General features: G+C 49.5%; 1 protein-coding gene and 2 long non-coding RNA genes across 8 annotated transcripts in view; 1 reads left to right on the forward strand and 2 right to left on the reverse strand.

The window, feature by feature from the left end:
* Window positions 1-6,603: 6,603 nt before the first annotated feature.
* LOC139357621 (uncharacterized) lies at window positions 6,604-12,285 on the reverse strand. The gene is made up of 2 exons (XR_011611177.1): window positions 11,576-12,285; window positions 6,604-7,823 (listed from the first exon to the last, which is right to left on the reverse strand). It is a non-coding gene; the product is annotated as an uncharacterized lncRNA (long non-coding RNA).
* Window positions 11,992-21,958, forward strand: part of LOC105476218 (Fli-1 proto-oncogene, ETS transcription factor) — a 125,742-nt gene continuing 115,775 nt past the window's right edge. Inside the window, exon 1 of one of the 2 annotated variants that reach the window (XM_011731928.3) lies at window positions 11,992-12,064. In XM_011731928.3, coding sequence (XP_011730230.1) covers window positions 12,026-12,064 — 39 coding nt within the window. In that variant the 5' untranslated portion in view covers window positions 11,992-12,025. Of the gene's footprint in view, window positions 12,065-19,358; window positions 19,708-21,958 lie in introns of those variants that run through there. The other variant, XM_071075795.1, reaches the window with a different exon arrangement.
* LOC105476216 (uncharacterized) overlaps window positions 17,109-21,958 on the reverse strand; it is a 54,784-nt gene continuing 49,934 nt past the window's right edge. For 4 of the 5 annotated variants that reach the window (XR_011611171.1, XR_011611170.1, XR_011611167.1 and 1 more), the window contains one exon: window positions 17,109-17,552. This is a non-coding gene — a long non-coding RNA (uncharacterized lncRNA). Of the gene's footprint in view, window positions 17,553-21,349; window positions 21,413-21,958 lie in introns of all 5 variants that reach the window. The other variant, XR_011611169.1, reaches the window with a different exon arrangement.

Raw genomic sequence — 21,958 nt, forward strand, 5'->3', positions numbered from 1 at the left:
AAATAAAGACTACAACAACTGAATCTAACTGTATTATAGATATCAAACATTTTGAAGGTTGATAAAGAAAAGAGATGACCTAAATAACTTTGGAAAACAGGTGTTTTGATCAGATACTGTAAGGCTGAAAACAAAAAGAACTATGCACAAACATTTGCATTTCTTTCTCCCAGGAGTATGAATTAGCAATTTTGAAACTACAGGTATGAAATGGTTGAACAAATAAGTAAATGTATTGTTGATAGTGAGTGCCAGATTTCTCACTGTTGGGGAAATAGATTACAAATAATCAAAGAGGAAATTCTAGAATGAACACTGTGTTATTGGGCTGGCATTGGAGGTGTCAGCATTAATCCATTTTTAACATGTATACAAATTGGTATGTACTCAATTGCATCATCACAAAATTTATAGGTTGAAGGCCTAGTCCCCAGTGTGACTGTATATTTGGAGTTAGGGCCTTTAAGGAGATAATTAAGGTTAAATGAGATCTTTAGGGTGGACCTTAATCCAATATGACTCATGTCCTTATAAGGAGAGGAAGTAACCAAGAAGGCAAGTGCACACAACAAAGGCCAAGTGAGGACACAAGGGGAAGGCAGCCATTTGAAAGCCAAGGAGAAAGTTTGAAGAGGAACCAAACCAGTCAATGCCTTGATCTTGGACATCTGGCCTCCAGAACTGTGAGAAATAAATTTATCTTGTTTAAGATGCCCAATCTGGCTTTCTGTTATGGCAATCATGGCCAACCAAGATACAAACAAACAGAAAGATATAGAAACATTCATGTATATATTTAGGTTAGTATACACACATACATTTCCTTGTGGGTCTGCTGAGGGACCTTAGAAGCAGTGGCACCAATTTAGCAATGAGCACACCCAACTCCCAAATCTTGGTTCTTAAGTACCATTCTCCAATGAAAGAAACCAGAGATTTTTGGAAAAGCAATTGATTCCAGGACTGGGCAGGGAAAATAAAAGAGGATCCTAGAGCATCTTAAGGCATACCAGGGGATGCCCGAGCATCTTAAGTAAGGATCCTAGAGCATCTTAAGTAAGGAAGTGCTAAAGAAAAAATTGAAAAAGATAGGACACATCAAATGGAAGCAGAAGTCAACCTGGAAGAGCTATCAAAGAGCAAAGTTGGAACATATCAGCAACAAAATATATTATGAGAAGAATGGATTTCAATTTGAGAATAAAACAAATATCCATGAGTGAGTCCATACTGATGTTAATAGATTATTAAATAAATAAATAAATGAGGGTGAAGGAACAACTCTTCCTTACAAGTGAATTCCATTACTGAATATAAAAGGAAGGAGTGCAAGCACCCATAGACCACCACAGTAATTATTGCTTAAGGTAAAATCCACCAATGGACGTTAAAACCAATGAGCAAGAGAGTAAGAAGAAATAGGATATTTGTGTAGCTTCCAAGTATCTCCCCTCAAAATGCCTATTCATTGCAAAATATCTTTTCCCAAATTCTTGTTAATTGCAAAGGGAAAAATAGCAACTTTACAATGGCCCCTGGCCAGCAGCACTTTGATGAAGTGATCAGGGTTAACATCATAATACTAAGACAGACCAATGTCATGTACCCTGATATGGTTTGGCTGTGTTTGCACCCAAATCTCATCTTGAATTGTAGCTCCCATAGTTCCCATGTGTCATGGGAGAGACTTGGTGGGAGGTAATTGAATTTTTGGGGCAGGGTCTTTCCTATGCTGTTCTCATGATAGTGAATAAGTCTCATAAGATCTGATGGTTTTATAAAGGGATGTCCTTGCACAAATTATCTTGTCTGCCACCATGTATGACGTGTCTTTTGCCTTCCACCATGGTTGTGAGGCCTCCCCAGCCATGTGGAACTGTGAAGCCATTAAACCCCTTTTTCTTTATAAATTACCCAGTCTTGGGTATGTCTTTATCAGCAACATGAAAATGTACTAATACATACCCCCTAGCATGAGTACTACACATCACCTCTGTGCTGTTCTTCTGCAAAATACATAACTTTAATCATGAGAAAACACCAAACAAACCCAAATACCCTATAAGATATTATCTGGCCAATGCTCTTCAAAAATGTCAAGGTCTTGAAAGAGAAGAAACGACTGAGGAACTATCATAGACTGAGGAGACTGAGGACACCTGACAATTAAATGCAGGGATTGGACATTGGACCAGAATGAAAATCAGTGTAGAAGAACCAGTGAGATCTGAGTATTTTTTAGTTAAATGCATTGTACAGATACTAAATTTTGATCATGGTGCCATGGTTATAAAATATGGTAACATTAAGGGAAGCTGGGTGAAGGGTATGCCTGAACTATCTGTCCCATCTTTGCAACTCTTCCTCCTAAGATGAAAGGAACAGAAATAAAAGGCAAAACTGAATCTTTTAAACTTGGAAAGAAGGAAGAGAGTTATGGAAATCAGTGAATTGGTATTATTAGTGAACAACACTCACTACCACCTAAAGTGAATGGAAAATGAGTCTAATTCATACGACATGTTGATAGAAACTCAACCAGCAAACATGAGATTAGAAGTTAAACAATGCAAGTGAGCTCTAGCCCGGCCCTGTGGCTCTCCCTGAAAAGTCTGATCAATTACTTAATGTTGCTGGGACTCCGCTTTTTCACATGAGGCTCAGTTTTCGCCAAATTAAAGATGGTGATAACACTAATGATGTCCCTTAAGGAAACAATGAATTTAAACTGTGCCATCGAAAAAGAGGTAATTTCTGTTTGGGAATCTGTTTCTTCACCTGGAAATTCAGCACAGATTTCTCTCAGGTCCTGTCTAGTTACATGTGCCTCTAAGTGCTCCATAAAATATATTATATAAATGTTGTAAACCTAGATGACGGGTTGATAGGTGCAGCAAACCACCGCAGCACATGTATACCTAGGTAACAAACCTGCACGTTCTGCACATGTGTCCCAGAACTTAAAGTAAAATAAAAAATAAATAAATAAATGTTGTCATAGAAGAACAAGATCAGATTTTCTATATTCACTCATATCTTTCTTTGACAAAAGTAAAATGTGAGCTTTTTTATGTCCATGGGTGGCTTTTCAATAGCACATGTATTAAAACTTAAGTAAAATTTACTCTAAAGATAAATATGAGAAGTGGAAGGGGACAATTCCCTTTACAAAAGCATTCTTGATTTATACAGTTTTTAAAATGCTAAACCATGGAATTTATATAACTGTTTTCCAAATGCAAAAAATATAATTTAATTGTAATATAACCAATTATTAATTGATGCAACTGATATACTTGATATCAGTGGCATCGCTAATGTCAGCTGTGTGCCCATGGTACACATACACATATGGTAAATCTGTATATCTACATCTGTGTGTGTGTATTCAAACAAGTAACTGTGGGATGGGGGTTATTTTCTACGGTATAATAGAATACCATATAAGAAATGTGCCTGGAAAATAACCCGCTCCTTAGCTCCAACTCACATCATGGTTGATCTTGGTGGGTGACACTGTCCTACACAACAGTTGCAAGGGAGCTGAAGTGAGAGAGCCTAAACACCAGTGATGTGTTGCCTTCATTCCTGTCCCCACTGGGGCAGGCAGGAAATGCCAGCCTCCTCACAGGAAAGCCTGTTGTGGTGAGATTTCCCGATTTACTTTATAAATGCGAGAAAGCCAGATACAGGAGGAGATAAGTGCTCAAGGTTGCGAGTGCTTATCATCTCATGGGGTTCTGGGCCCCACAGTCATGGCCAGTTTCTCTTGTAGGGATGCAGGCCAAAATTCAGTTTAGTTCCAAGTGGAAAGGACTGTGCAACTGAAATATGCCAGTCATCAGAAGAAAACCATGCTGAACAGCTTGCTGGCTATTCACCCTGAGTGACGTTCTTTCTTTAGCAAATCACTTTTCACCTTGACTGCACATTGGGCTTACCTGCGGCTGGGGTTGTAAAAAAGATGGGGGCGTCTGGTTCCCTAAGCTAATAGCTGACGTCATGATACCCACTTGACTCTTGCCTCTGTTGACCTGTGATATTTTCAGTAGGAACCCTCCTCCCTGGCTCTGATGTTTTACTGCTGATGACACTCAATTAAAACATTTAGTGGAATGAAAAGGATAGGGACCTCAAAAGAACAGGACAGTCAAGCGAGTGGCAAGCTGAGAGAATAAAGGACATGTTGAATTAGCTCAATTTGTAATCAAGCTCGCTCTGGGAGCTACCCAGGCCAACTCACTGTCTGGTCAGAGCTTGGGAAGGGGAGTAGTGGGGGTTGGTGAAGGAGAACACTATTTCTTCAGGGTCCATGTCACTCTACCCCTCCTCTTCCAGTTGTAAAATAGAACCCCTGATAATAATCACCTAAAGAAGCAGCATCCGGATGTGTATAGACAGGGAAATATAATTTCCTACTCTTTCTATCTCCACGTTACCAATCACTTTGAAGCAATAAAAATTTCAGAGTCAAATACTCAGCTCGTCTGGGTGTCTAATCTTTTAAAAAGAGAAAATAGGATTTGGATAAATATCTGTTTTCCTCTTTCCCTCCACCAAAAATCTAGGAGAAACTTTAGTTCACAAAATCTGATTTTAAAACACACTAAGAAAATAAAAACATGCCGTTTACGTTTGATCTCTTATCTAGGGAAGCCAGGTTCCCTCAGAGGGACTCTCAAGGCTGTGAGTCCCCAGTGTTTATTGTGTTTAGTGGGCCATGTTGTTTTGTGTTCAGCTGTGAAATGCATTGAAGTAATACTGAGTGGTCATGCTCCCTCTCTGGGGCCCCACTGTCCCCTGTCTGTCAAAGTTGAAGGTAATAATAATAATAAAACATCAGACATCAGACCAGTATTTAATCAGACAAGTATTTATGTAGCATCTTTTCTCTCTGGAAGTTAGAAGCACTTGGCCAAACACATCTCAGTTGTCCAAAGACTGTCCTTAAGCACTAGTGCACTAGCATTAGGGATATCATGTATACCTTCTCATTCAACTATCTCCTCATGCTTCACCCCACTCCTACCAGCCCCGTTAAAAAATATTCCCCAAACCTTTATGTTAAATGTAATTGGCATTGGTGCTGCTTGACTTCTAGCATGCTCTCTTTCTTTCTCTCTCTCTTTTTCTTTCTTTCTTTCTTTCTCCTTTCTTTCTTCTTTCTCTCTCTCTGTTTAAAATTAAGGTCAGAAAGAAAGGAAGAGGACAAAGATAATGGCATCTATGCTCTGGTTGACACTGTTCTCTATTAACCTCAGGGCTACAGTATGTTTTGTATTTCTGTGGCACTTTTCTTAATGGTGTCCCAAAGGATTTGGGGTTTTTTCCAACTAACACAATCATCTCCAACTCAAAGTCTCAATGGATGGACCAGTTGTCCCATTTATGCAATTATGTTTTGGATCTTTTAAAGTTGCTGATTCATTTCCCATCAAACTGTAATGTCATACTTTTTCTACAAGGAGTCCCGAACTTTATGCTTTCTTTTAATTCTGTTCTCTTTCCTCCTTTTCAGGGTTGAGTAAGGCCAGATTGATAAAGCAAAGATAACAATCTTTGCAAACCTTTGCCTTCTCATCAATAGCAAAGTGATATTACTCAGGTCCTTTTTACTCCCCTTTCCCCAGGACACATGAATGAATGAATGAATGATTCAATCAGAAAAAGCATTCCACTCTTTAGAATCATACTGAAATTATTGCAAAGGATTAATTCCATAGTTTTTAAACAGGAGCATCAATGGAGAATGTTTCCCAATAACATGAAAAACTATATAACCATAGATGAAACTAGTAATATGCTCCTTAGAATTATGTAAATTTAAGCTAGAATAGGCCTCAGAGATTATGTAATAAAATATAATAAATTAATTGATGTTTATGAAGAGATGAACTTGAGAAGAAAAATTTGCTAAGAGGGTTAGAGGGATGAATATACAGTACATAAAAGCTTTGGTCTTAGAACTCCTCTATGCCTTAATGCATAATCTTATTTGTCCTCCAATAACCTGACTTCTGCATCCTCAATCCTAGGGCACATTACATATGCTTGATTTATGAATGGGAGGAGGGTTAATCTGTTTGCTTGGGGGAGACTCTTCTGCTGTACCAGTGTGAATGGCAGAGCCGTCGCCCCAGCAGCCCCTCTTTTACCCTTTCTCCTACCCATCCAAGGATTTTCTTCTACACCTGGGATATGTATGAGTGTGTCTGTGTGTGTGTGTGTGTGTGTGTGTGTGTGTGTGTGTGTTGGTACATGATGGGAATTGAAGGTCACACACATCCTAGAATCCAAAGCGACCCCTGTCTGATCATTCTTTCCATGGTCCTTGCTCTAGTCACTGCCTCTATTTCCTGAACTTATCTCGCTCACTAGATTTCCCACCCCTTCTCTCTCCCTGAAATGCCCGGGAGCTCAATCTAGGTTTGCAGCCTGTCAAGGGCTACAAGAGGACGCAGATAATGAGAGATAAGGAGGGTGACTCCCTGTTGGCTACCCTTTAAAATCTGAAATTGCTTGTTTGAAGCACAGGAAGTGGCTTTCTTCCTTCACCATCATTAAAAGCAAAAAGAATAGAAAATCCACAAAGGAGGCAGAAACTCAGGGTGGCTTTGGACTTTATGTGGAGTGGAAAGAACCATAAAGATAGGAGCATCGCTTTGCTTTATACACAAAGCCACACATGGCAAAGCAAAACAAACCAAACACAACACATTGTGGGTTCATAATAGATACTGATCATCAGAGTAGGTTCTAGAAGGGTTGAGTGAAATGAGTCACCATTGTTTATTCCCTTTTACTTACTTGGAGAAACCAAATCATGGCAAAATATTATTCCTCAGTTGCATTGGTTTACTAGAGCTGCTGTGCAGAGTACCACAGATTTAGTGGCTGGAGCATCAGAAATTGATTTCCTTGCAGTTCTGGAGGCTAAAAGTCCATGATCAAGTTATCAGCAAGTTGGTGTCTTCTGAGGTCTCCCTTTTTGGCTAGTCAGTGGCTGCCTTTGCACCGTGTGCTCACGTGGGATTTCCTCTGTTATCGCACATGTCTGTGACCTAATCTCCTCTTCTTATAAGGACACCAGTCATATTGGATAAGGGCCCACCCTATGATCTCATCTTACCTTGTTCACTTCTTTTAAGGCCCTGTCTCCCATCACCATCACATTCTGAAGTAGTGGAGGTTAGGGCTTCAACTTGTGAATCTGGAGAGGATACAATTCAGCCCACAGTGCCAGTCATCAGGAGCAGAACCAAGACTGGAACCCAAAGTTCCTAATCCTAGAACATTAATTTGCCTTTTGCTCATATCTTTTCCCCGGGCTAAATAATCTTACAGAAGTATAGCATGTTCAAATTTGTAAGTATCTCATGATGATATAATGTAGCCCTCTCATTTGCCAAATAAGGAAGCTAAGTCCTAATTGTCTTGCTCAGAATGATGGAGTGCGTGGATGATCCAGAGGGGCACTGCCCAGATACCTTCCCCTGCTCTCCTACTGAAGTGCCCTTCTTGGATTCCAATCTCTTGCTGCTGTAACCTCCACACCAGAGTCTCTTGCTACCCAGGCTCTGCATTGCAAATCTGTGGCCCAGGGAAGCAGCTTGGTATAGGCTGGCGAGGGAAAAAAACTGTGGAGCAAGAACCCCCTCCCCACCCCATTCTCCCTTTGGAGGGGTAAGCTGGCTTTAATGAGTCCTCCCTGCCTCCATCTGCCTCTCTCTTGCTCCTGCTTCATGGCAGCTGTTACCAATTTCAGCAATTTTCTTCTGGTGAATTGAAGGCTCCAGGTGACAAAGGGAGTTGGCCATATCCTCCTGAAAAATAAGACAGCCTGGGTCCTACTCCTACCCCAAACCTAACCCTGGACTGGGTGACTAGGGCTCACTTTCCCAGTGGGTGTGTCACAGCCCTTCCCATCACCACCCCCTGCCACATACACACACACACAGTAGGCTTCCAGGTGTATGTCCATTTCTTACACCCTATTTGAAATGGACTTCAGATTATTCCTCAGTTCGTTCTCAGCTCACCTGTTTAACTAAGATCACCACGAGTTTGATCATTTGCCTAACCCTTGGAATGAATACCCATTCTGGCTTCTGAAGTCACAGGAAGAATGGGAAATAGGACACACACAAGCACACAGGAGTTTCGTACAAAACCTAGGACACTGGACCCTCCATCTGTGACCATCCCCCAGGGTGCTTGGAAGGGACATGATCTCTCTGGTTAAACCATTTATGCACAAATGAAGCATACCCATGAACACTGATTTTATGTAACCCTCCCTGCAAAGCAGAAAATGAATCAGTATTATTCAGGTAAAACTTTCCTGTCAGTTTTTCCTTAATAACAATGTGACGCTTTTGTTTTGTTTGTTTTATATTTCTCTTATGAGTTATTGGTTAGATGGAAGGGAATTAGCTTAATAGTTGTCCCACTTCTCTGCCTAAGGATATCAATGTGGACATTAGGTGTCTAACTGTGAACAAAACAAGCTCAACTTTTGCTTTCAGGGAGCTTACAAGGTATTGGGAGAAGACAAACATTGAACAGATACATCTACAAATAAGGATGTAATAACAACTGTGAAAATGTGAAGAAGGAAGAGCTTCAAATCTAGAGGGATGTACCCAAGTGATCTCTTAGAAATCTCTCGGAACGAAGGAAGGAAGGAAGGAAGGAAGGAAGGAAGGAAGGAAGGAAGGAAGGAAGGAGGGAGGGAGGGAGGGAAGGAGAAAGAGAGGGAAGAAGTGGAAAAACTGAGGATGGTGAGATATTCAACAATTTGTTTAGTTCCCACTTTCTCTAACACAGCTGAAGCCTTCATTTTCAAATCTCCAGCTTTCCTAAAGAGAATCTGTCTTTAAAATGCACGACATAGGATGCACTATCTGATAAGAGGGCATCTACTGTTTTATTTGCAGTTGTTTGGAATAGTATGCTTGTTCTTTGGGAGGGAAGATGATCTCCCCAAAAATCCCAAGAACAAAAATCTGGGACAGCGGCTCTAGTCCTTCAGGCCCCCTCCTCTCCCCAGGCCCCCCATCTTGTTTTCCTAAGCAGTGGTCAGGAATGTGCAGGGCGGGGGCAGCCCAGCCCTCTGCGCCCAGCCCAGGCAGCCTCAGTCACAGTCCCAGCCTGGCCTTTCACCTCATTGCTCTCCCGGCTGCTCTTATTAAGCAGCAAAATGTTTCAATATGTGGAACTCTGGGGGAGGGATGGGAGAGAAAAATCGGGATATTGTTGAGAAGGAAATAACGAATAACGCTGCCGCCAGCCGTCATACCCCCCACGTGGGGAGATTTGGGTGATAAGTGCGGTTTTCTCCTGAAATGGAATCCCAGCAATTGCCTTTTGGTCAGAAATGTCCAGAGCCAGTTGGGCAGTTGGAGAAGGGGGTGGGGGGAGCAGGTACTAAATAAATTTTCTCGAAGGTTCCAGAGCAAAGCAGTCAGGGATCTGGATACCCAAGAAGGAAGGAAGAGAACGCTTGAGAAACAGAAGCCAACTCAGAGAGGTGCAGGAAGCTGAGTAGGTCAGTTTTTGCAAACTGACATAGTCCCATCTCCATCCTTGCCTGTCACCTCTCCACTGCCACCCTGCCCCCCGTCCTGCCCCCTGGTTAGAAACAACTGTGAACAATTCCCTTTTGCCAGAGATCCACCCACCCCAAAGCACAAGCAACTCAGCAATGCAGGTTCTATTTTGTGGGTAATGGCCCTGGGATTGGGCAGCAGAAAGGGCCCATTTGAGCGCTGACTCAGAAATCTGAGCTCCATTCAAGTGAAAGAATGAGCAACATTCCAAATTATAAGAAAACACAAATTTGACAACCCAGAAACAACTCCTTACCAAGAATGCTTTCAAATTGTTGGAGTTTTTTGTTTTTTTTTTTTTAATTAAAACCTCAGAGTAGGGCTGTTTCTATGGCATGTGCAATCCACTTTGCTCTTATAGATACTACCTAGAAAAAGTGGATCAAAAAAAGGTTTATTCTGGGTGGTGGTTGGGAGGGCGGGCGCAGTAGGACTCAATAAGGGGAGGAGTAACCTTAAGAAGGAAAACCTTAAAGGCTCAAAAAGCAAAAGAGAACTTCACCAATATCAAGTTTGAGGAATGATTACTTGCATATCGATAATCTAGAACTTTCAAAGAATAAATAATCAGCTCAAAGAAGCGTGGGTCTGCATGTCTTCTTTTGGCTTTGCTTAGTTGTATGTCTATATTTATGATATGTGTGCATGATTTCTAGCATTCTTTAAAGTTTCCTAGTAACACACAGTGGTTTCTAGAAAAGCAGCTGGGGCAGACGGGTGACTGTACTATTAAGAACAATTCATCAGACAGCAGTTGGAATATTGATAAGAAAACGGAAATCAAATTACAAGAAGGGGAAAGAGAAAGGAAGAGGGAGTGGGACCCAGAGAGCTGGCGGGAGGCAGCGAAGGGGAAAGCTGCAGTGTACGCATAGCTCCTGCATAGCGGCTCCTGCAGCCCCCCAGGATGCGCCGGAGCTGAGGCTGCTTATCTGCAGGTCCTGGAGAGAGGCAAACTTTGACTCCAGGCAGGCAGCAGGTATAACTCCTCACTGCCAAGTTTCTGGGAGCTCTGGGCACACAGGACAGGCACCGAGAACTAATACATCCTGGAGCTACCCGGAGTTCCGCTCCTGCGGGCTTAGCAGGAAAGGGTGCCTAAGGTGAGTGCCCACTTGTGTCCGATCCTCTGCGGGCGATGCAGACTCGGGGCGCCTCTGTGTGTCTCGCTGATTGTTCTGGTTGTAGTCGGGAATTGCGGGACTTTGGGGTCTCCTCCTTTCTCCCATTTTCTCGGGCTTTCTTATTTCTCTTTCTTTCCTCTCTGTTTTCTTGTAAATTACACTTCGACTTTCCAAAAACAAATGCAGGGGACCGGCGGGATCGCTGGGGTTAGGGGAAAGGCTGAAGCGAAGGGAACCTCTGAGCCCGAGAAATGTACCTTGTCCCTGCACTCGTGTGTGTGTGTTTTGTGGCTTCAGGAGAAAAAAAAAAAAAAAAAAAAAAAAAAAAGCTGGAATTTGTTAGTGGGGAGAAAAGTGCTTTATCAGAAACACATTGGCTGCCAGAGAAGCTGTGAGTTGCCACGTTAAAGATGGTTAAGAGAAGGAAGGAAAGGAAGAGGAGAGATAGGGCCGCCAGACTGGGCTAAGTCAGGGAAAGACCCACTCAGGCAGAGGCACCTGGCAACCTAGGGTGACTTTTGCGCCTTCCAGCCCAAATAATCAGACCTAAGTAAGACACCACCTCTCCTGCCTCTAAAAATGAGGACCTGACAGTCATTGTAGCTGTCTCTTCCCAAAAACCTATTTTCTTTTAAAAGAGAGGGGGCTCTGAGAAGGGGACCTCCACAGACCTCCCTAACCTTGCGTTAGTCTTCCTCCGTCGCCGGGCCACCAGCAGAGAAGAGCACTGGATGCTGGCAAAGAAAGGGTGGTGAGGGAGTCAAGCACGTCTGTGCCCTGCGGGGCAGCGTTGGCAGCTCTGTAAGCTTCTGCTCCTCGGGCTGCAAGAAAGGGGAGTCCTGCCTCTACCCTGGTCGCGTTCTCTCCTCAACACCAAGAACTAGAACATCCTGGAGTTTCCAGAACAAGCTGCGGGCATCCCCAGTTCGAAACCGCCCAGGCCCTGGGGGAGGCGACTGTCTGATTTCGGGCAGGGGAGAGTAAAAGGACTGTAGGGAGGAAACCCAATGGTGTGAGGTGGCTCTCAGTCCTCACCGTACCCTGGCCTGAAGCCCGGGGACAGGACCGAGGCATAGGGAGAATGGTCAAGACCCAACCACTGGGACCCTCCCTCGCCGGAATAGGCGGATCTGAGCCTCCCAAACCCCTGCAGTCTTCTTCATCTGCATCCCCACTTCATCACCACCAGGCCACCATCCCACCGTCTCCCCCTCGTTCCACTCGCGGGTAACCGAGGCTTCTCCCTCCCAGGCTGGTTCTTGGGCGTTCCCGACCCTTCCTCAGCAACCCACGATGTTTCAGACAGTCCCCGACACGTCGTCTTACGTCAAGGTAAGACATGCCAGCATCTTTAAACAGGTAATGACCCCCAGCTTCTACCCCACCCGGACCTATGGTCCCTTTTCCCTTTCCCTGGGAAAAAGGGGTAGGGGTGGAAGTGGGCCCTCCTCTCGGTTCGTGGATCTCAAGCTAGGGCGCTCCGGGCCAGATGAGAGTGGCACAGACCCTCGGGAATCCTACGTTGAGAAGCAACGCTCCTGGCGGCTAGTGTTTGGGAAACTGGGAGCAGGAAAGCCTAGTGAAGCCTGTGCAGGAAGACCTAGCAGCTCGCAGCGTCAGATCCCAAAGGGTGGTGTGCTCTGAGCGGCTGGCGCACAGCGGGTTCCCTGCATTAAGCGCGTGCGCGCGCTTGTGTGTGAACGCGTCTGCACATGTGTGCATGCGTGCGTCTGTCTGCATGTGGGTGTGTGTATGTGGGGTTGTGTGCGGATATGAGGGCGCCACGCGCTTCTCCTACAGGTTTGACACGCGCTCAGCCCTCAAGCCCACCTTCTTTGGCCCCGCCCGCCCCTCGGAAGCGCAGATTGCAATATTTGACAGCACATCGAAGGGTTTTTTGTTTTTTTTGTTTTTGTTTTTTCTTTTCCATAACAGTTTCCAAGAATGTAAAAAATCGAGGCTGGGACACCTGGGTTACAAGTTTAATGAAAATCCGCTGGCTGGGTGGGGCGGGGAGTGCGCGCCGGGAGGCCCTGCCCACGGGAGAGGCGGCGACTAGGTCCCCTCACGCCACACAGCCGCGACCTGACGCCCTCCGAGTAGGGACCCAAAGCTCAGGACCATCTGAGTCAGTCCTAGAGCGGAGGAGGAAGGATCTCCGCGGTGCTACGAATACCCGCGTACTTTTCCCGGATCTCTGCCCAGCCCTCTCCATCCTGAAACCCCGCCTCCAAGTGCTCCCCAGACCTGTCCGTGAGGCCCAGCTGAGCTCCCTCAAATGTCGGGCGAATGCCATGACAGCGCCTGGGCCTGTGCGATGGGGTGCGGACTCTCACGTCTTGTCCAAGGATTCCCAATTAGGAGTCCAACCCTCCTCAGATCTCTCTAAAGGAAAACTTGTCACACGGACGCATCTTCGCACTCACGCACCTGAGGTCTGAAGGAGCCACTCGGTCACTTCAGGAAAGGAAGGCCTAATCCTAGAGGCTTGGCCCAAAAAGGGGGTGTTTCACAGATAATGCCTGAGTGAGTGGTGAGTGAATGAATGAATGAATGAAATGAGTGTGATTCATATAGCAATAACCAGTGAATGGATGGATAACAAATGGCTCCCAGGGGGTTACGGAACGTCCTTTAAGGTTAGACTAAGGCGCTCACGGATTCGCTGTCCCCAGTTTTCCTGAGAAGTTTAGGAAGGCGTAACCCATCGCACTCACACCACTCGGGGTACCGGAGCCCGGCAAGAGGAGCTCTCACTTCTAGCTCTGCACTGAGGACTGCAAATGGCCCCGGGGCGGCGAGGGGCAGTCTCTCTCCCACTCGTAGGAACCCTCGAGTCCACACACACCCTGGGACCCAGGACCTCAGGGATGAGGAACCCTAGAGGGACGTGGGAGCCCCGGAGCCCCACCCAGGCCACGGGTCAGGGACAAAGCAAATCGGTCCAGGAGAGCGCAGCGGACCCTCCTGGGGGACGAGGAGACGGCAGTCTGGGAGCTGTGGGCCATCAGAGAAGCTGCTCGCCGCAGGAGCTCTTTTCAAGGGGGAAAAATGGATTTTTCAGCAGCCACAAAGTTTGTATTGTTGCACAAAGGGGTGCATTGATGGCGGCGAAAGGTCTGCGTGGCAGGGACAATCTTAGGTCTGTTCCGCCGGCTCCCTCCACCGAACTTTTGCCAGAGGGGCACAAACAGTCGCAGGCTGCCAAGCCCCTGCCGTTGCCTAGCAGGCACCCGGCTCAGGAGTTGTTGACAAACACCGCGGGCCCAGGGGCCCGGGCCCCATGAGGGAGGAGCCCAGCCGGCCCCGAAGGGCCAAGGGTGCCCACTCCACCGGGGTCACGATCTGGATAGTGGTCTGGGCTCTGAGGGGTCCCACAAAGAGGTAAAGGAGGTAATTGCCCACATAAGAGCGCTTTAGGTAGGAAAGGGGCAGGGAAGAACAAGGGAAAGGGAGAGAGGGAAGAGGGTGACTCTTGGAGACACTGACACGCAGTAGTTGATGGATAACAACGGCGACATTAATAGCTACCTCTCAGCTCTTACCTTCGCCAGCCGCTGCTCTAAGCGTTGTGTCTGTATTAGGTCATTTAATATTAACAACAATCTTAGGAGGTAGTCCATTCTGCAGGCGAGAAATTGAGGTGGTGTTTGGTTAATGTGATGTGAGGGGCAGAGCCAAGATACATATAGTAATGGCAAAGTTGTGCTGGCTGCCAGGCAAGTTCTAAAGGCTTATTTCGTCTTTACAACAGCCCTTTGAGATAAGTCCTGTTATAACCCCATTGTACAGATGAGGACAGGGAAGCACAGGGAGGTTAAGGAAGTGTTCAAGTCCTCAGAGCTGGTAAGTGTAGAGCTAGAATTCAAACCTAGGTGCACTGGTCCTCAAACTGGAACTTCCATTCCTAACATTTTGTTTAAGGATGGGGGTGTGGAGGGACCAGCAGACCCAGTGGAGTAACCCTGACCCGCACCTGCACGATGCCAGCAGAGTGCAAAGCACTTTCTCCTAGCGCGCAGAGCACATCTTTGAAAGCTTCTCGCCGTCCTCAGCTCAACACCCCCGAGGGACTGGCAGGGTCCTCCTTTTTTCTCTTTGTGTACCCCCCAGGTTCCTTGCTCTAACTCCTTCACCTACCAGCCTGAGGATTGGGCCCAGGCTGCATTCTGGGGGAGACGCCGTCTTCCGCCTGTCCCCCGGACGAAAGGAGGTTGCTAGCCCCAGAATGTTCACAGCGACGCACCCCTGAGGTGGTTCTGCCGGCGAAGCTGAGTTTCAAGGACATGGATCTGTTCTTAGAATGAATGCTGTTTGGGGAGGCTGGCAGGAGGGGGCTGATGGAGACTGGATAAACTGAACCCATCTTAGCCCCATCCCAACGGCCCCATCTTGGAGCCGCCACTGGGCGAGGGTCTGGACACCTGGCTGGTCTCCACCTCTTGTCAGCCTGCTCTCTCTGGTCAGTATTGGACTCCTCCTCCGGGGTTTCCTCAGCGACGCCGCGTGGTCTGGGGGTTTGGAGACCCTCCTCCTCCCCAGCCTGCCCGCCCCCGGCCCTCCCCCGGCCCTCCCGTCGCCTCGGCCTCCCACGTAGCGTTTTGAACCAGCTCTGCGCTAAGGCAAGAACCAGCGTGGAGAGAGGGCAGGGCGAGCAGAGGTTCTAAATCTTCCTTCCCTCTGTGAGTAGATGGAGTCTGAGAAACAAATTCAAAGCAGGCGCGCCTGCAGAGGCTTCCTGCAGAAATATTCTCCGGCATTCAAGCGCATCCAGGGGCGGCTTGAGCTGCCTTGTTTGGCTAAGGTCAGACGAGACTCGAGTTCTCCAATAAAAATAAATCTCAAATTAATTATGGCCTCGAGCGAGAGGCCAGACACTTGAAGCTGCAGTTGTGCAGTCTGGAGTTTTGGCGCTTGCCCGCCCACCCCTCCCGTTTTCTCCCGCCCTCTCCTCCTCCCCCTTTGCCAGCTCGGATACCCGCTGCGGCCTCGCTGGACCAGAGGGGGGTGGGAGGGGAGGACTAAGGACGGACGGAGAGGAGCCGCCCGAGACATTCTGCCAGGCCTGGCATCCTGCGGAGTTTCAAGTGACGGAGCCACCCTTGGGTCTGGTACCCCAGGGACCAGGCTCAGATCGTCAGGTCCGCCCACTCCAAACCCAGGCTGGGGCCGAAGAAGCCCGGGAAGCCCGTGTCTGGAAAGTCTTGACCGGGTCAAAAGGGCTGACATTGAGCGAGCCAAGACACGTTTCGACCCGCCGCTCCCCTCCCTGGGGAAGCAGGACTTCCGCGTCTTTGAAAACACTGTCAAGTGCGAATGGTGCGAGGCAAGTCGTCTCACCAGCGTTCCAAATGAAAATGCTCCAAGTCCAAATATTTCCTGAGTATTCACGCCCATGTGCACGCTTTCTGTAAGTGACCCCAGACTTGGAAATATGTGGTGGGCTGTTTTGTTGTTGAGATACTTTTTTCTCCAGTTGGTAGCTTTTGTTTTAAACACTGGGAAGAGCTTCCTTGGCTGTGAGCTGCCTCTGACTTGAAAGCCAACCCTGAGTTGGTGGAATGTGAGCTGTCGCTGATGGCACTCATACCAGCTCCTGTTCAGCAGCTCTGCCCAGTCTGGGAACGGGTGAGGCCATTGGAGCCATGGTGAGCCAGGAAAGAGGGTGTGCACAAGTGTGTGGGCAGGGGCAACCTTCCCCAAGCTAGGCCCAGAGACTAAGGAAAGAGGAAAGAGAGAGGAGAGGAGGGAGAAGAGAGGGAAGGGGAGGTCTGCCCGGCTAACACCAGACAGTTTTCATTTGTAGCGGCCCTCACCGCAGGCTCTCTATCAATTTGTCTCAATGCAAACATTCAAAATATTCCCTTTGGCTGCTCGTGAAAACAATGTGAGCTGCCAGGATCAAACCATCTTTCCAGATGTCTGGTGGTAACCACATTAAACAGGGTAGACTTGTTTACTATTGTGCTTGGTTAGTGCGCTTCCCCCACCCCCTTTCAGGATTTAAAAAAACAGCAGCAGCAGTGGAGTTGAGCATCAAACCGCGAGTTACATAAGAGTGGGGCAAACTGACCCACCGGCATGCCAACACTGGATGGAGGAAATCTGAGATTCCTGCAGAGATCTAGTCAGTTAGGTGGGGTCTTCTTTCTGGGTGGAGACCTCTGTGAATGGACAGGAGCTTCTCCAGGGGGCTGAAAATTGCCAACAACAGTGGCACCAGTGCCAGTCTATGAGTCACAAAGGGGAAGCCGTGCCTGTGTGTATACATCTAGTGGTGCCTATACCAGCCTGTTCACTACCCCCTGCCCATCTCCAAAACTATGAAATTGCCATAGCTTTGGAGAAACAGAAAGTGCTATCAAGTTCCACAGTTAAAACTAAGGGGCAAGTCTTCATTTTAATCTAGTTCCATATTGAACACTTCCAATGGGGGAGGCAGCTGGTGCTGAAAGGAATTGGGGGACAGTATAAGGATGTTCGGGTGACTACTGACTAATGTAGTGAAGATGATCTGTCGCTTGCCAGACCAACAGGAGTTGCAAAGAGAAACCTAGCCATGGTCTGTCACAGAGGTACCCTCTAAAGTGCTAGGAGGAGGGTGGGGGGCAGTCGCCACCTGTGGAATGCCATGAACAGCCTCTGCAACTGCCCAGCAGCAGGAAGGGGGCCTCCTGGTGGTGGAGTTGGAGTCCTTTCTGCCTGAAAGACGAGCAGTGTGGCTGGGGTGTGCGGGTTTCTGGTGAGGTCCGGGTGGGAAGCCCTGTCTCCGCATTCTCCTGAAAGCTCTGTTGTAGTTTGAAGGTCGGTAGAGCCTGGGCTGAAAAGGAAACAATTTGGGGTTTGAAAGGATGTAATTCATTCTTCCTTTCCCGTTAACCTCTTTCCTCTCTGGAAAGCATGTGGAAACGCTGAAGGGAGGAGTGAGAGGGCAGGCAGCCTGCCGCGGGGAGGAAAGGGTTAAGCCTGATTTCTTTTAATTGAACTCCAGAACTGGTGGCCCCAGGCAAAGGGGGGGACTGACCCCGCTAGCGGTAACCAGATGTGGCGGTCCCAGGGGAGCCCCGGAGCAGACCCCTGGATTGAGAAGCAGACAGGAGCGGGGGGAGTCAGCCCGGCCCCCATCCCACCATCCACCCCACCCCCACCCCCAACACGCACACCGACTCTCAATTGCTGGCAGGCTGCACCCGCCACTCCAGGTCTGGTCACGTTCAGACCGTGTCTGTATTCGAACCCAAAATTGCAGCTGAATTGATGAGACTAATTTCTAGAGAGGGAGGGGGAGGGAGGGAGGCGAGTGAGCTCTCCGGCTCAATTGCTCCTGAAGAAATAAAGAATCAATAAGTCACCTTTTTCCGCCTCTGTGGACACCCTTTCGAAATTTTTTCTTCCAATTGACTTGGATCTCCTCTGGATTTTTTTTTCCCTCTTTCCCCCGTCGGACTCTTAAATAAAAGTGAGCAAGTCCAAAGCGTGGTCTGGAGAGCGTGGACAAGGTAACCTGTTTTGGATGTCCGGGAGAAGGGAGTCCGGCCAAAAGAGCCCAGCCCCCGAGGCTGCTCCAACTGGGGCGCGCGGCGACCCAGGAGGGAGGGAGGGAGGGAGGGAGGTCTCCGGGTGGGCCGGGGAACGCCGGCCTCCAGGCTGGGTAGGGAGGACGGTCCAGAGCGCGGGCCTCCGGGTCTCATCCCGGGAAAATTCTGGGTCTGCGCTGCGCTGTTGCGTGCTGCGCTCCTGGGACCTGCTGACTGTCGTAGAGGGAACGTCCGCCGTAGTGTCAGTTCCTTGGGGACCAGGAAGGGCGACTCTTGCCTGGGAGTCAGTGCTTGGGCCGTCGGGTCCGGGTAAGCGCCGGGGGTTTGGCTCGAAAGATGCGGATAGGTGGCCTAGGGCACCGCGGATCTCCGCCCTCTGCGGGCACCGGGAGCCCAGGGTCGAGGCGCACCGCCCCGAGGGGCCCCTTCTCCTAACAATGCGCCCCGGAATGGAGTCCGCTCCCTGACAGCGCGGGTCAGCCCGAAACCGCCCAGAATCCGCTTCGATGAGTGGGTGAGCCGCTCTGGGAGTCTGCCGCGTCTCGGCAGCGGAGGGCCTGAGTGGAAAAATTCTTATTGGATGCACTTTTTAATGGTTGGTTTGCCTCGGTTTGCGTCCCCGGCAGTAGGCGCTGGGTTACCCGCAGCCCTAGTCAACTCTCCCTCCGTACCCGTCCCCCCCTCCACACACACACTACCCTCAAAACGTTTGTCTCCGGCTGGAAAAAGCATTAATGAACGTATCTGTGGGAAGAAACGGAAAGTGAATGAGTCAGGAGGGCCACCTTCGGCCAACCGCCTCAGGAAAAGCAAAGAAGCCAAAGGTCTTTGGCTTTGGATTTTGGGGGAAGGTGATGGGGGGGAGGTGCAGACTTCGGGAATCAGGGCGCGGACGCTGGGCGTGGACCCCGTCATTGTTCCCGGCTAGCTCTTATCTCCCAGGAGCAAGTATCCTGTGTGCGCAGCGCGTGAATGTGTCTGGGCATCTCCGCGTATATTTATATAGTGTGTGATGCGAAAAGCAGGACCAGCCGAGGGAAGGAAGAGGGGGTGTAGGGGGAGGGAAGAAGAGGGAGAACAGAGGGGAGAGAAGAGAGAGGAGAGCTCGAGGCGAGAGAGAGAGAGAGAGAGAGAGAGAGAGAGAGAGAGAGAGATAGGACTTCCTCCCCGATTCGCAAAGTGAAGTCACTTCCCAAAATTAGCTGAAAAAAAAGTTTCATCCGGTTAACTGTCTCTTTCGCTCCGCTACAACAACAAACGTGCACAGGGGAGCGAGGGCAGGGCGCTCGCAGGGGGCACGCAGGGAGGGCCCAGGGCGCCAGGGAGGCCGCGCCGGGCTAATCCGAAGGGGCTGCGAGGTCAGGCTGTAACCGGGTCAATGTGTGGAATATTGGGGGGCTCGGCTGCAGACTTGGCCAAATGGACGGGACTATTAAGGTAAGCGGCGGGGCAGTGGGCGCGGGCGGCGGGGACAGGCCGGGTAGGCGAAGCGGCGGGCGGGTAGGTGCGGGGCCCGCGTCCCGGAAGACGTGGCCGCTCTCCCTTCCTTCCTCGCCCCGGCTTCGCGCCGGCTCCTCCGGCGCTCGGGTGGCGAGTCCTACTCGCGGGCCAGCCGGCCAGGCGCCTCATCGAGGGCGACCTCCCCCTAAATCCCTGCCCCAAAGTGGAGCCCGACCCCCTCCCACCTCGCTGCCCGCCGGGCTGCAGGAGGGGGAGGCGGGAAACCTGGGGACCCCGGGTGCAGACCCGAGTCAAGGGCGGGAGACCTCGGGGTCCACCACTCCCACCGGCACCCGGAGCTCCCTGGCCCCAGCGCTGGGCACTGGGCTTCCTCTCCGCAGAGGCCGAACACGGCGGGGGCGGGGGCGGGGGCTGCAGCCGCCCCCCCTCGGGTCCCTGCCTGGTGGGCCCTGGGGTGGGTAAGTGGCCTCGTCGCGGGAGGGTAGGGGTGCAAGTGAGTGTGTCGGGGGCTCTCTCTGAGCGGGCTCCTCCAGATGGAAGCCCCTGTTTACATGTCAGCGCTTTCCCTTCCTCTCGGCACTCAGTCGCCCGGCTCTCGGCGCTGGAGAGCTGCCGGCTCCGCGGGACTCCTGGGCCGGCCTCGCCGCCTCTCCGGCGGGGAACCTTCCCCAGCCCCGGTTCGCGCAGATCCTTAGCGCCCCGCGCCCCGGCCCTTCGCGCCCAGGCGTACGCCGGCTCCAGGACAAGGGCTCCTGGAGCTGTCGCCTCTGAGAGGGTCCTGCGTCCTTCGGAGCCGCCCCCACTGCAGGGACCGGCTGTGAGCCCGCGCCCAGCGCCCGCCCGGCCAATCCCACCCCCGCCGCCGCCGCCACGCCTGGGTCTAGGTTGCAAAGTGCAGCCCAGGAGGAAAGGTGAGGGTTTGGGTTCGCGTCTCACTTCAGAAAGGTTGACTACTGTCTCTCAAAGGGTTCGCCAAGTGGGGCCAGGAGCAGGGAGGAGGGAAACCCCCTAACGTGACAGACCTTAGAGGACCTAGGGAAATGAATGGGACCAGGGGTTAGCTTCGAGGCTGCCGCGCAACACCAAGCGGGAGTTTGTCTGGAGAAACTATTAGGCTGGCGAGGTGGGGACTGGCAGAGCCCGCCATTCCCCAGAACCCGAAGGAGTCCACTCCCTGCTCTGGGCTCAGCGAGAGGAGGCTAAGATGTTGGGCTCAGAGGATTCAAGAGATTTTTATCTTCTGGGTGGGGTCGTGGTTTTTATTTTCTAAGTTTTTTTTTTTTTTTATGAAAGTTTGAAATACGCTGACTTAGGTAAAAGACACCAACCGAAGGAACTTGCAAATCTGGAGATGAGATAACTGATTGTAATGGGTTAAAGGGAGCTTATAAGAGCCTCTAAGAGCCTGGGTTCCTCAAACCCAAAGTGAGTAGGTGAGAAGTAGGTGAGAGGGGATTCCTGCCAACACCCAAGAGTGAGGGTCACTGGGCCATTTTATGCCTGTTTCTCTGCTTCCTGTTGATGTGTGCATGCAAGTGTCTCTGTATTTCTGGGTTTAGTAATGAGATGCTCCCCTCTAGAAAACTCCCTCCCCCCAATCAGGACAGTTACCACTTACTCTGAAGGCCTCTTCTGATCCAGAAGGGTGGTAAGATGGCCTCAGGGTCTTGATGTGGACACCCTAAGGAAAAGTGAAGAAATATCTCCACACTGCTTAAACTCTACGCACAGGCCCTGAGCAAAAGGAGGAAGCTGTGGTCTGTGTACCCAGGATGTGCTAACCTCTTTAGATACACACAGGGATTGGCATGGCAGGCCTCGAGAACAGGCTTAGAGCAGGAACCTGACACTCCAGGCCAAGGATGGGAGTGAAAGTCCTTTCTTTTCATGTGGGTGGTGGGATCCAGGAGCTCCTCCAAACCCTCCCTGTGAATAGGCTGTCATTCACCTGAGTTACCTGGCTAGGCTGAGTCCCCACAGAGCTATCTTTAGTCTGCAAGCATTCTGCAGGATTGAGCCTTTAGTGTATATTTTGGTGTTTAAGTTGTGTGAAAGCCAGTTTTCTGTTCGCATGTGACCTCTGGATCTTGGGGTTTCCAGATCCCATTCCTACAATAGTTCAAATACCGTGCTTGGAGAGGACAGTGGACCAGGAGAGAGGCCAGCATTCTTCTGCTGTCTTGGTGAGAATGCACCATCCATTAAGCCTGTTTGAGCCTCATCATCA

This window comes from Macaca nemestrina, chromosome 12 (genome assembly GCF_043159975.1).
Source record: "Macaca nemestrina isolate mMacNem1 chromosome 12, mMacNem.hap1, whole genome shotgun sequence".
NCBI classification, from domain to species: domain Eukaryota; kingdom Metazoa; phylum Chordata; class Mammalia; order Primates; family Cercopithecidae; genus Macaca; species Macaca nemestrina.